At 39.3% G+C, this 14,785-nt stretch overlaps 2 protein-coding genes across 3 annotated transcripts; one reads left to right on the forward strand and one right to left on the reverse strand.

Annotated features, from left to right (window-relative positions):
- Positions 1–81: 81 nt before the first annotated feature.
- Positions 82–10,007, forward strand: LOC144079326 (uncharacterized). The gene is made up of 5 exons (XM_077608007.1): positions 82–257; positions 4,049–4,213; positions 5,293–5,790; positions 7,360–7,517; positions 8,058–10,007. The coding sequence occupies exons 1-5, from the start codon at positions 188–190 to the stop codon at positions 8,100–8,102; spliced, it is 936 nt and encodes a 311-aa protein (XP_077464133.1). The 5' UTR covers positions 82–187; the 3' UTR covers positions 8,103–10,007.
- A 167-nt stretch (positions 10,008–10,174) lies between these two features.
- LOC144078908 (uncharacterized) lies at positions 10,175–14,588 on the reverse strand. Of its 2 annotated transcripts, none has more exons than XM_077607366.1 (12): positions 14,266–14,588; positions 14,109–14,186; positions 13,871–13,913; positions 13,634–13,755; positions 12,950–13,031; positions 12,799–12,874; positions 12,646–12,719; positions 12,433–12,509; positions 12,233–12,327; positions 12,104–12,159; positions 11,603–11,722; positions 10,175–10,762 (listed from the first exon to the last, which is right to left on the reverse strand). In XM_077607366.1, exons 2-12 carry the CDS (start codon positions 14,172–14,174, stop codon positions 10,629–10,631), a joined length of 945 nt encoding a protein of 314 aa, XP_077463492.1. In that variant the 5' UTR covers positions 14,175–14,186; positions 14,266–14,588; the 3' UTR covers positions 10,175–10,628. The 2 variants fall into 2 exon arrangements, with proteins under 2 accessions (XP_077463492.1, XP_077463491.1); XM_077607365.1 differs by having other exon boundaries at positions 13,634–13,791.
- Positions 14,589–14,785: the final 197 nt, after the last annotated feature.

Here is a 14,785-nt window from a genome sequence, read left to right on the forward strand (position 1 = left end):
TGGTAAACGAAAGAGCGAGAGAAGCGCGTGCGCATGCGCACTCGCTTGTGCGTGTATGTATGTATGTGTGCGTGTGTGAGAGAGAGATAGAGAGAGAGACTAGTGTTTCAGCCACGAACACAACACGCAGTAGCAGAAGAGACAGATCACCTCTGTGGATTACAGAATTTGAGGAAAAAGGCCAGAAATGATGGAGGCTAGAATATTTATTTACCTTGGTGGCTTGATGCTGATTCACGTGGGATCTGCTGATCACGGTATGCGTCAATTTGTGCTATTTTTGTTGGATGAGTATTATTTACTCCAAACTTGATCATATCGCAGAGTATATAAAATGAATGGGTTTACTTCTATCAGTTGTACTGCAATATTGGGGCATTATAGTCGTGTATTTTACGTAAGGTATAGCAAGAAAATACTCTATTTATCTCTTTAAGACTAGTGAAACCCTGGTAATGTTGGACAAACTAAAATGAGTAAACGTTCTCTGCCTGTAAAATACAAAATACTGTATGAGTCATCAGAAAGGATTAAAAAAATAAAATAATATGAACATGCAATCTATTTTCTGGAAATACAGTAGTACACTGCACCTTCGGGTGGCTTGATGGTGTTTCTCCTTTAAAACAAAAATAAAAATGAAATAACAATAATACTTTTAATTCATCAACATAATAAACCTATGTTTTTCCCTTTAAAAAATAATAAATACAATATAAAAATAAGTTAAAGAGAATATATACTTTTTCTTTTTTCCTTTATGTATCTATACAAATAAGAACTAAAGAATATTAAAATATTTATAATAATAATAATGATAATAACAAAATACTAATAATATTAATAAGGTATTAATATGAAATATTTTATTTTTAAAAGGCTAAATAAGGTTATTGGACAATTCTTAGGTCAACAATGTCTCTTAAGTCTAAACCATTCATCATCTATCAATTCATTTAATCATCTATCGTCGATCAATGTCAAAGGCACTGAAGGAGTTAACTCTTTTGGTAGCAGTTGAGAAAAAACAAAACAAACAAAATCCCAACATTGAGTTCCTAATTTAACTCATTCAGTCTCAGTGACATAGTAATAAGTGGGTCTAATCCATTTTAAGCAGCAATTATTCTACCATTAAAATGGATTGAACGTCCATCACCATCAACGGTTGCAAAAAAGTCTAGTGAAGTGCCATTAATTTCACACATTTCCCCCCTCCTCTTCCTCTTTCAGCAGCACACTGAGCCTGTATGTTCACACTTGATGTATACTTCCCCTTTTAGCCCCTTTAGTTCCTCAATTCTGGGATTAAAGACCCCGTTTACTAGCTGTCAATGGACAAGGGAAGCGCTCAGCAGTGCAATAATGACACCTAGCACCAACGTCTTCACACATAATTGGGCCCCTGCAGTCTTGTAGGGTGTGTGCTGGTCCTCTGTTGTCTATGTAGCCTCTGCCTTTGAGACGTTGGCTGTTATTTGATGATAATGAGCTAAAGAAGGTCCAAAAATGTCAGAAAGCACTTCATCAAGTTATTGCAAGACTACAGTGCATGCAGAGATTGCTGTTAATTAAGGCTCATCACATTTCAAACACGCTGCTTTAAAAAAAAAAAATATATATATCTAAAGGTTGTGTGTTTTATCATTGTTTAGCCCAAAAGGAACAACAACACCTTCCTTAATCATGCGCATTCCAGCGGAAAAAAAGATTTTTTTCTGTTGTGTTATCGTGAATAAAAACCTAAATGAAGCCAATATTTCCACAAAGTAGCTACTTTTATTGCGGGCAGACATTTTGTTTCTGTCAGTGCTAATTTAGCCAATCAAATTAGCATAAGTTCTGCCCTTTTTTCTCAATACTTATTATCACAGTACTCGAGTCTATCAGTGTGTATGTCCATGGGTATAAATGACATCACAAAAGACCTGCGCCTATAAGCAGTCATATTTTTTTAGTCTTTAACCATTATTTACTCCATTATCAGATAACTCAATTCAGAATTCATGTTATTTTTTTATAGAGTTGACAATAAGGTTCTAGTGAGTATCCTAACATTTATTACAGGGCGAAATATTGGAATGGAAGAGAAAATAACAGACTAGAGGCAGTTTGAGGTCATTCAGTTGGCAGTGAACACCTGCAATAAGTGCACTGGGAAAAGGCCCTGAAAGAATGTCAGAGCAGATCTATTCAAATACAATATGCTCGCATGTCCCCCCCCCCCCCCCCCCCCCAAAAAAAACATTTTTTTTTTTTTAAAAACAGTGGAGGATTAAGATTTATAGAAATGTGCGTCGGTTGTCATTTCTAACCATCAAGTAATCATTCCATGCCAACCCTCCTCACCACTTGAAAACAATTGGACATCTATCGTCAACAATGCGAGTAAATGAGTTAAGAATGTTAATAAAATAATAATGAAACGCAAGGACATATATACTATGAAATGTAACTAAGGTAGTAAAAACAGTAGGATAAAACTTCCAGTTTTGGGGATTGCAGGAGCAGGTTTCTACATGTTGAATCTCATGTACACCAACTCCAATTTGCCTCATGTCGGAAACAGAGATTCTCTGTACCGTATGACCCCACTTTGTACACATGCACGGGGCTTAAGATATACAAAAACTCAAAAGTCAAGGCGTATCAGAGTCAGGTTCCTGAACAAGTCCGGCATTATGCAGCTGCTATGTTCGTCTATTTACGTGAATGTTTACCAGAGGTGGGTATAATAACGTTGTCAATTTACTTAGTTATGACTGCACAAAGTTTATGGCTCCAAAGCTCTACAACAGACAATCCTAAAATTAAATTAAAAACATTACATAATTAAATGTAACATTTTTAATGGCATTTAATCTGCAAACTATAACTAATAAATCACTAGTAGTAGTAGTAGTGGTAGTGGTGGTAGTAGTCGTAGTAGTGGTAGTAGTAGTTATAGGAGTAGTGGTAGTAGTAGTTATACGAGTAGTGGTGGTAGTAGTAGTTATACGAGTAGTGGTGGTAGTAGTAGTTATACGAGTAGTGGTGGTAGTAGTAGTTATACGAGTAGTGGTGGTAGTAGTAGTTATACGAGTAGTGGTGGTAGTAGTAGTTATACGAGTAGTGGTAGTAGTAGTTATACGAGTAGTGGTAGTAGTAGTTATACGAGTAGTGGTAGTAGTAGTTATACGAGTAGTGGTAGTAGTAGTTATACGAGTAGTGGTAGTAGTAGTTATACGAGTAGTGGTGGTAGTAGTAGTTATACGAGTAGTGGTGGTAGTAGTAGTTATACGAGTAGTGGTAGTAGTAGTTATACGAGTAGTGGTAGTAGTAGTTATACGAGTAGTGGTAGTAGTAGTTATACGAGTAGTGGTAGTAGTAGTAATACGAGTAGTGGTAGTAGTAGTAGTATTAGTAGTAGTAGTAGCAGCATCAGTAGTAGTAGTAGTAGTAGTAGTAGTAGTAGGAGTAGTAGTAGTAGTAGTAGTAGTAGTAGTAGTAGTAGTAGTAGTAGTAGTAGTAGTTGTAGTAGTAGCTTATACTTAATAGAAGTAATAATCACTGAGGCTAAACATTACTAAGTAACAGCATGAAGAACTTATAGAGAATCTTCCTCAAAATGAAGCATAACTTGAACTGTGAGCATGTGTTTGACTGATTGAGAAGGTAATAAAAGGCACCATGTTAACGAGCTGGCCAGCGTTAATGACATTAGCTTAAATGAGTGTTCTGGTTTTCCTCAAAGAGAAATTGAGGAGGCCGAAACTTCTTAAACTAATCAAGAGCAATAGAGAGAGGAAGCTGTGTTTGCTCAATTAGCAAATTAAAGCATTGAGGGACATCGTGGTTGGTCGCTGATAATATGTCATATTGTCATAGCGATGGTGACTGGGTCATAACAAGTGGATTCATAGTATAGTTGTAGCTGAAATGTAAATGTAAATTGACATGAAACACAACCTTGTCATTCGGATTTTTTTTGGTTTCATTGTAACAAACCCATCGTCCTCAATACCAAAATAACCATTAAGCCACCTTGTTGTGATTTGCTTCACATTAGGTAACGATCACACGACGCCACCAGCACCAGAACGGGATGTGGTTTTGAACACTCATCTACCCAGCGATGCCCCAAAAAGCTCCAACACCAATCCTTTGCCTGGTGAAAGTACAACGACGCACGGGCATATGAACAATGCGACGGCACGACCGAGCGGAGGGAACGGTAAGTGTGGAGATTTATGGACACCGTGCACCACAGGAAGTCATTAGCCGGGCTATATTTGTCGTCGACTGTCAAGGATGCTGACGGATAAGCTGATGAAGTGCCAGTTGATAAAGAGCAACCGACGTAGGGCAGGCCGAGACCAAGTTACGAACGGAACAAGAACCAAAAGCTACTATGATATAGTGAGGGTTCTCTTGATATATATATATGCAATTATCTAGTTTTTTTCCTCCCACATTCCAAAGACATGCATGGTAGGCTGATTGGACACTCTAAATTGCCCCTAAGTATGGGTGTGAGCGTGAATGGTCGTCCATCTCCTTGTGCCCTGCGATCGCCACCGGTTCAGGGTGTCCCTGCCTCTGGCCCGAAGTCAGCTGGGATAGGCTCCAGCACCCCCCGCGACCCTAGTGAGGATAAAGCGGTTCAGAAAATGAGAGATGAGTTGAGATTATCTAGAAATTTTTCACAGTGCTTCACTTAAAAAAAAACGAAGAACAAATTACCTGTGGATGAATTGCACAGTTTGATATCAGATGGTGAAAATGCATTAAACTGTTTATTGCCACTCCCAGTGAATGAAAAAGTAAGGAGGGCGTGAAATGATTCAAATAATTCTACAGCTAGGCTGTGTGAGACTTCACTTTCAAGTGAGAAAAGCGGTGATGGTTGGAAGGAACGCACACAGATACACAAACACACACACACACACACACACATTCACACACCACATTCCGAGGCACTTGAAGGTTATATTGGACAGTTTGGTTTCACAACTCAGCACTACCTGGCTTTGCAGATAGCACCACCTTCACTTCTTTTTGATTTTGCTGCCTTGTTTAGCGCCTGACTCAAATAGCTGAATAATTGTTCATTTCCACAAAGGTTGATCTAAAATACTTCCTACCATTTTCTGGTGATATAGGGGTAATGAGTGTTCTATTTTGAAAGGGTAAAAGGAAATTAAACAATATTGTAATACAGCAGTAATAAAAGGTGGAAAATGCAGAGCAGCGAAAAATACTGCTATGTATGATTTTTTTTCCAATGGAGATAACACAATTCTCGTTCATTAGCGACAAAGATGGAGCCCACATCAGCGTCATCCAACCCCCAAAAGGCCACAAACCTGACAGACGATACGACATGGAAACCTTCTGTGCCGACCACTCTTTCCACTCAAACCCCCAACACAACATCTCACAGCCACTTGAACATAACCCACGAGAACCCATCTGCACACGAGCCATTTTCTGCCTCCTCCACGCTGTCGAGCAATACAACAACCATTGAACCGCATCCTTCTACGTCTTCCATTTTGGCCCTCACCACATTGGGTACATCGCCCACAACAACTCAGCAATCTACAACGACCATCCCAGCCACAAGCCCCTCAACAACCACCACAACAACCACTTCAACAACTTCTCAGACAACAACGACAAGTGTACCGTCGACGCAGGAAACCAGAAGCAAGGCCCCCCCTCTGACCACCATTGCCCTTCAGACCCACACCTCCATGAAGACCAAACTGCACCCCGACACCCCGTCGCAGCTCAACGTGAATGGTGAAAGTGAGTACATATGTTATCAAGTATGAATGGTAATAATTATTGGCTGTTGTTGTTAATGACTATTTCCCTGAGTTGTAATATTCACGAATTTATTAATATTTCTGAACAATTTATATTACCACAGAATGTAAAGCAGAGGTGCCAAACAATTTTTTTGTTGATGGCCACATGTTATGGTTATAGTTTAAAACCGTTTAATAAAAAAAAATGGGGGGAAACATTAAATATTCCTTTTTGTTAATTAAAAGAACTAAATATTTTATTTTTAAATCTATTTATTTATTTCCATTGAAAAATAAATGGGGAAAGGAGAGGTATTTTTTTAATTCGAGAATTTTAAAAACATTTTTGGACTGAAAAAAGTTTTTTCTTTAGATTTAAAAAGGTTTATTATTATTTTTTCTTAGAAAAAACATTAAATATATTATTTTTTATTCATGTAAAAAAAACAAAAGCAAAAATAATAGTGTTTTTTGTCTTAAAAAGTGTTTTCTTTTACTAAAAACATACTGGGGAAAACATGACAGTTTTGGGATTTAAAAAAGTGTATTTAAAAAAAAGGGAACAATAGTAAAAAATATCTTTACATCTGTCATCTTAATTTGAATTTTGACATGAACATAAACTCGGAACACTTGCTTTACTTTGGTGGGCTGCACAAAATGATGTGACAGGCTTGATCTGCGTCACTTTGACGCCTGTGGTGTTACGTTTGATACAGGGAGTCCTTGAGTTACAACTGACTTCCGTTCCTTTGCTAGTGACGCAACCCGAATTTCCCACATTCACTGCTTAAGTTGAAATTCTACTGTACATAATGTTCCTTACAAGTGACCGAAATCCAGTCCCGAGTCCACCCTGCTTCCCTCAAAAGTCATCTGGAATTGGTACTACCCCACTTACCCCAAAATCCATAATAGCCACTAAATGCTTTCTAAACATGTCCTGGGCATTTCACTGTTTGGATGATGACAGAGTCTAAACTGGCCAAAGAACAACAACAAAAAACACACTGCTCTTTTGTTTGCTTAGACACAAGCCAGCTCTTTTCTGCTTCTTCTCCACACAAGTGCCGTCACCACCATTCCGTCCACAGTGGTCCCTCTGTTTTAGAGACAGTCATGGGACTCGTGTTCCTTTATCTGCCCCGTTCAATTATTTAGACACCCGCAGTGCCGTTCTGTAGTCGTTGTGGGAGCGTGCCACGCTATTCATTTCATCTTTCCCCAACTGCCTAGCAGAGTTTTCTAGGACGAAAATGAAAAAAAAAAAATCTCATCATTCCCGCTTCTGTGGCATTGTGGTTATATTAGTCCAAGTTTGGCACGCTCCCTTTTTCCATGATCCCAGCCGAGCTCCTTCCTCTGTGGTTGTTTTGACTTGATGATGTGAAAACAGTTGAGTTGGCAAAACAGTGCTTCATAGCAACGTGCTTAGATAGATGTGGCGGGCCGTGCATTTGCTAATCGGATTTAATTCACTCCTAATGCAGTAACTGGCTCACAGCCTTTATTGATGGCAGCTATGAGTGAAAATCTCTAACGTGTACCTTTGCGTTCCCGACTCCAGCCGTCCAAGTGCACGAATCCCCGAGGCTGGATCCGCTGCTGGCCGGCTTGGTGTCGGCCTTTGTCGTCAGCGCCGTCGTCATCGTCCTGCTCCTCTTCCTCAAACTGCGACGACGAGATAACAGGCCGGAGTTCCGCAGGCTGCAGGATTTGCCCATGGTGAGCAAGATTTTTTCAAGATTCAAGTAAATGCTAGCAAATTAGGAAAAATCTGTTTATCTGAAAGCCAAGAACTTGGTACGCAAAGTTTTCCATGCATGTATTTAAAGGTGAAACTATTTTTAAAATAGTCAACAATAGAAAAACAAATAATAATAAATTTGCAGGGCAGGCACCGGAAACTAATTATGATTGATTATCCAATTAACCAATCACAGTCAGATATAAAAAAAACCCACATAAGCTCATCTCATTTTTTGAACCTTTGTACAAGATTAGACCTTGGCTACAATCTTACATATTTACATATATATGTCCATTAACATGAATATGAATATGTTCATTAATATGTGCTGCCCCTTATTAAATAAATCAAACTATTTTGATAGACACCTAATCATTCTGAAACATTGTTGACCTAAAAACTGTCCAAACCTCTTATTAATGTTTTCCTTTTCATCCGGAATTGAAATATTCTCTTTAACGATTTCTATGATGGTGTATTAATTATCTTTGGTGTTTTTTTTTCTTCTTTCACAGGATGACATGATGGAAGAAACACCTTTGTCCATGTACAGCTACTGATTCTGGATGCAAAACCAAACAATGACTCCCCTTTCAAAAGCCTTGTTTTATTAAGGGTAATATTTACCATGATTTAACACACTGGCTACCATTGACTGCGATAGACGTCCAATCCATTTGAACTGGGAGGAGCTGGCTGCGAATCATAGTCAAAGGTAGCCAATGAATTCTTCTTAGTCTTGCTCCTGAAGAATTCACGTTTTGTGAAGCCACATGCAATGGTAATGTGGGTCGTGACTATTTTATCCAGGTCTGATGGCGGCTTTTGGCGCCACCCTTGTCAGGTTCTGTGGAAAATGTTTTTCATCTTCATACGCACAGTTCATTCTTTAGCGCGTTCACCGCATTTCCCCCACTGGCACCCAGTTACTAAGTAAACCTTTCATGGGAAAAAGTATTGAACATTATTTGCAGATGGCAACATAATGCCCAAAGCAATTTCAAGTCTTTTTTTTAGTACAAAGAAGGACCTCCTCTACCAATCTGCAGCAATCTTGTTAGTAAAGGCTTTTTGGATCATTCACATGCCCTAGAGGAGAACTGACCAAAATGGTCTGAATATACTTTTAATGAGGTTGCACTTTATTTTTATTCCGTGTTTGGTATTGAGGAAAATTATTTGTGTGAATGCAGTGGCGGGCGGTGCATTTTCTGGTAGCGCCTTCAACGTATCAATCCAACCCTCAAAAACTATTTTATGGCTATAAAACCTCTACTGCAGCTACAGCTGCGACACATAAAAAATAATCAATAAATTAATGCACAAAAATGGGGTAAAATCCACTTCCTAGCAGCATTTCATGATTAAATACAAATACTGGAGCTTTTCAGACATTAAAACCAGGCCAGGGGGTGATTTTCCCTGGAAAAGACAGCGATGAACGTCAATGGCATACGGGCAAACATTGCCCGAAAATGGGGTAAAATCCAGCCGAAAACAGCATTTATTGATTAAATACAAATACTGGAGCTTTTTAGACATCAGAACCGGGCCCGCAGTATCATTTCCCCGGTAAAAAGCGATCTCGGCTGCCTCGGTACTGCTTTGGCCCGCCTACTAGCCAATCATAGTTTGTGAAAGCAATGACACGTCCCAGCCAGCAAAATGCTAACGCCTATGAAAAATCATTGTGGGGTTTAGTTTAATGCAGCAGAGCCCGCAAGAACTGATTGTGCAGGCTTTGAGGCAGATCTGATCTGGCAACAAATAATGGCTGAAATGTGATTGGTTAAATGATTCAATATGAAAACACACATCTGGAAGCAGTGCAACCAGGGGGAAAAGCAATGAAAGGAAGCTAACAGACCATTTGGAATAAGTATTGATGGACAAAATATAATATGATTCAGATATTTCTTAGGCCAGCAGAGAAGGCCTTGAAGGCCCTGACGGCCCGCCACTGTGTGAATGTTTTTCAGTGTTTGTGTTTTAGATTAGTGTGCGTTGGGGTTTGATTTAATGCAAACGTGGGTCAGAACATAGGGCAAATGTGCACTGTAAATACAAGAGCTGCATGGAGCATTTTGCCCTTCACTAACATGATGATACGCCGATTTGATTGAGGGAGTGTGCTGGATGAAGATTCCAGTGTGTTTCAAATACAGTATTGTGAGTGGTGCTTTAACCCCCAAGCGACGTCCACGTGAGGGTGCCTTTTCAACATTCATTTGGTTTAGTGGCCTTTATAGTGTTTCTACTGTGAACAGTATTGTTGTTGGGTGTGTAAGTTATGACAACTCCCCAAAATGCATTCCCCTTTGAGATAAATCCACACTTAAAAAAATGATGCACTTGTGTTTAGCGATTGAAGTGTCAAACGCATCATCGTTGCTTTGTGAAGCTTTGCTGGTCAATGTGGATTATGGACTTGTTATTGTGACCAATAAAAAGGTATTTCAAGTGCATCTCTGTTTTCTTTTTTTATTGTGGCGACCAACCACACAGGTGAAAATCAGTATTGTCAATAATGTTATTTGGTGATATGTGATAGATTATCAAATTATCTACGTTGATATTTGCACTTCTTAAATTGGACGGGCTGATTTTGCTTAAGGAAGCTAGGTGTCAAAAATAAGGCAAACAAAAAGGGACTTTTAATCATGTTTTTTTTTACCAGCTTAAACGGGTTTGTTTACATATTGCGCAGAAATACATTAAAACATTGAAAATGAGGATGAAATCAGTATCAGTAAAAACATTTGTTTTTGACACTTTTGACAATAAAACCTTTCAGACATTTGCATAAAAAACATTCTATTGAACAAAAACTACATATCTAAAGATGACAATTTTGTGTTTTGATTTATTTTCATTGGATTGTAGTTAAAAAAAATCCATATATCAATCTAGATCAGTTAATTGATGTACTCCTACCACAAATTAAGCATGCGCCACATAAAGACTGTTGGCCGACAGCATCCTGATGTTTATCAGCCTGGGAAACATTGCCCAGTCCCCTAACACTTAACATGCCAAAAACTGATCCCCATGTCGTCAATCCAATCCCTGACCTCACATAAAAAAGATCAGAGGTCTGCCAGACTCAGATCAGATGCTAAATCCAGATTCACGTCATCGTCGATATCATTCAAGATGTCATCCACGTCATCGTCCTCCCTGTCTCGATGATCACGATGGACTCTGGAGTGATGTTCGAGAGCTGGCGGAGGAGCACAGGAAGTCATTAATGCGCTAATATGCGTGTTACTTTGTTTTTTTCCACATTTGGGATTACGATGGAACACAGAGTATTTTCCCAGAAACACTATTAGCCTGGTGTTGTTTGTTTATCTGTGTGTGTGTGTGTGTGTGAGTGTGTGTGCGTGTGTATAAACAATCAGCCTGAACTACTCTGGGAAGATTTGATGTCTCCCCTGGGATGTTGTGTTACAGTAAGACCATGTGCATAACAACCATAGCAATCTAATTACTAATTAACAATACAGCAATTGGCAAGGTGACTAAGGGGGTAATCTACAAATTCAACATACGAGCCACATAACACTGTAAAACAAGTGTCCTTTAACATTTTATTTGTTATGTACTGAAAACAACAACGTAAAACCACAGAAATATGCACATATTGGGTCATGGAGGCCATGATATTAACACATTGCCTACATGACAGGAAATGTAATGTCCACATATGTGGATGCAATGTCTCAGTTATATTGAACTATTAGTCATTATTTTTATGTATAATTAAAGTTACAATGTATTCAAATGTTTCAACAAAAATCAAATTTAATTCATTGCTTGCCATAGACCATGATAAACCTCCAGTTCTCATGTAAGAATGGATGGCGCCAGATGATCACTGGGATTGGATTGGGTCATCCAGAACCATAAATGGCAGCCACTGAGTTACTGGCTAGTAAATAAGAACCCCTATCCCCCCAAGGAAGTCTAAAAGAGAATTGATGTTTTGCTGCCCACTTGTGGCCTTTACAGGCAATTATAAACTACTCTAATCTATGCAGGACATCATTGTTTCACTCACTTAAGTCATCGAGAAATGAAAGATCATCCGAGCTGATTTCAGCCAGGCTCGCAGTCGGGCTAAATTCGTCCGAGTCCAAATCCAGCCTAGCCTTCCCAGCTTTGACTTTGCGCGGACCACCTGGAACAAGTGTTTGTCAAACAAATTATGGTCGACAGCCAGAAAATATGTCTGCAGGTGATGATATTGCAATATAGTTATAAACACATCCAAGTCAAAATGAACAATAGAAACCCGGCACTCAGACTAGATGTGACACAGTACTGTCATCTTTTGGTCAATTGGAGTAAATGATATACATAACAAGTCGGCAAACAATTATTCAGATCTTTGACAAAAAATCTTGCTCCATGGACTGATGAAACCCCTAGACTAGAACAACAATCAAATTTTGGAGTAGCTATTTTAGTTGCATTCGACCAAGAACAGGAAAATTAAGAAAAACAACAATAAAGTGACTCAAAAAAAACCACAGGCTTTAAATAGGAATTTTCAACTTACTTGCTCGGCGTTCCCTCAGACGCTTGACGTCACCTTCCAGTGCTGAGACTGCAGCACTGATGTGAGATCAAGATTTGCAAAGAGATGAATCACAACACAACACAAACATCCACTACTCGAAAAACATACCTTATGTGGCGGACTTCCTTTTGTGTATACTCAAAAGCGCTGTTGGCCAGACCTGCATTGTGAGCTTTGAAGCCATTGGTCAGCTGCTGGAACATCTGCCCCAGCCCCAAAAATATTATTTTTAGCATACGAGGGGCCATTTAAAAAATCTCATTTAAATAAAAACAATTATTTCTGTTCAACTGAAGAAAGGAACGCACCTCACAGCTATGCTGGCACCGTCGTCGGCCCTCTCTGGCTTCTTTATCCTGGTGCATCATGGCTTCCTCTTGCCTCACTTGTCCCGCAGATCAATTATTTTGGTTGAAAAAAAGATGGCAAGAGGACATTATAATCTTTTGGACAAGGCCTGCTATTTTCCCATGAAGGCCAACTAAGGAAGTGCACAGTCCATTATATTTCATATAACTCACCCAGACGCATTTTCAGGTGGTCCAATTCGATGTTCAGGTGTTCCAGCTCTGCTCGGCAAACCTTGGAGTTCCGACTATAAAAAGACGGTAAATATATTAATTTTTTTTGCAAAACTCCCTTTGATCGATTGGATTTTTTTTCTTTTTACAGACATCTCTGCAGAGGAATCTTCTGTCAAGCCCTCAGTTCTCCTCACTCTTATGCATTCGCGCAAATGGTCCACCTCCGCTGAAAGATATAAAATATGCGTTGACTATTTATGATCTTTCCGATGCTCGCGTCCAACGGAATTTAGATTTTTACCTTGCAGCGTCTGAATTAGAAATTGCTGCGAGTGTTTTTCCCGTTCTATGTCGGCCAGTTTCTTGGTAAGTGACTCGATCACCTTTTTGTAAAAAAGGAATTGTGGAATTATGTCACTGCGAGGAATGACATGGTAATGATTAACTACTAATAAACCAGTTTGGAGTTCAAGTGAGAATCTGGAAAAAGGAAATAAACTTCAAAAAGTACTTTAGAAAATTGTACAGTCGTAACCATCTCAATAGTTTTCTAGTTAAAAAACAAACACAAAACATTAACTTAAATCGTAAAAACTTTGTGTGGAGTTTACATGTTCTCTAAGGGCTTGCGTAGGTTTTCTCCCGGTGCTCCGTTTTCCTCCCACATCCCCAAAACAGACAGCATAGCCTGGTTGAACACTCTAAATTGCCCCTAATGTGAGTGTGAGCCTGAATGGTTGTCAGTTTCATTGTGCCCTGTGATTGGCTGGCCACCAATTCTGGGTGTCCCCTGCCAGAAGTCAGCTGGGATAGGCTCCAGCACCCCCTGTGAGGAAGATATTTGCTACAGAAAATGAATGAATGAATGAATATAGTACAGTAACAATTATTTTTTGGCCATAATCTAATGAAAGGTATTTAGATTTTGCGTACTCCTAACCTATAGAGAGAAACTATACGTCTACAATCCATCTCCCACATTCACCTGGTTCTGCGTGTGAAGCTGAGACTGGATTGAAGCTAGATCTGCCCACTGAACTCCGGGACTGACAGGAGGCATCCGCCATCCACCGGGTGAAGGAAAGCCAAAGCTGCGTCGTTCAAAGCCTGTAAAAGGAATCTTTCTCTTGTAAGGAATTAAGTCTGAAGAGAAGGAAACACTCATTCAACAGCAACTCACAAATCAGGACTACACTGCTCTATTGTTACGGACGGTACCCACCTTCTTCCCTTAGATTGGAGTTACCCAATAAGGACAGCCTCCCCTGAGGGACACACAGTAGAACAATTTAAAAATGTATGTACGTACAGTAAACCTAAGGATCACCAGTTTCTAATTGTCCATGCCTGACTGAGCACACTCACATAGCTACCATTACCAAGACCATACCATACCAAAAAGATTTATATATAATAGTATATTTGAAGGTGTGGGAAGGATGGTAATGTATTGCATTTACCCTGATGTTAGCCACGCTGTTATCTGCATCAGAGAGGATGGATTTTAGCTGTCGGTCCCAGCTCATCTTGCATTTGAACTACGAGCAAATAACGCACCGCTAAAGTTAGCCGTGTTTACAAAAAACAATCGGACAACATGTAACCTTGCTCATTTACCTAGGTAACAGCCTCGTTAACTGCTGTGACATTTGCATGGGGGATTAGAACATTTGAGCAGAGAATATGGCTGATATTAAAACCGATTAAAAGACATTTTGATGGCGAATTTGGTTTAGCAAACAGTGCCTTGAAGTAGTAAATTAACGCAATGATAACAAATATAAAAGCACGACACTATTCTAAATAGATATAAATTATATATACGAAGAAAACTACATCAGCGGAACAAAAAAAACTGTTAATAATAAATACTCCTAGTTTCGCGAGCAATTTTTAAAATCTGGGAGTCGACGGGTTTGCGTTATTACGTCACACGCACGGCCCGAAGAGCTTTGGTTATTGTAGTTGTGGTTGGCATAGGTAACACATAAACCAGGCTAGATGTCTGACGTGCGCTGTGACGTAAAGGACATTTACGTCATCAAAAGTAGACCATCTTGCGTCGGGGGTACCTCGCTAAACATAACTTTACTCAACGGAGCTCATACTTTTACATAATGTTTTCAAACTTCTAGGT

The sequence above is a fragment of the Stigmatopora argus genome, chromosome 8 (genome assembly GCF_051989625.1).
Source record: "Stigmatopora argus isolate UIUO_Sarg chromosome 8, RoL_Sarg_1.0, whole genome shotgun sequence".
NCBI lineage: Eukaryota > Metazoa > Chordata > Actinopteri > Syngnathiformes > Syngnathidae > Stigmatopora > Stigmatopora argus.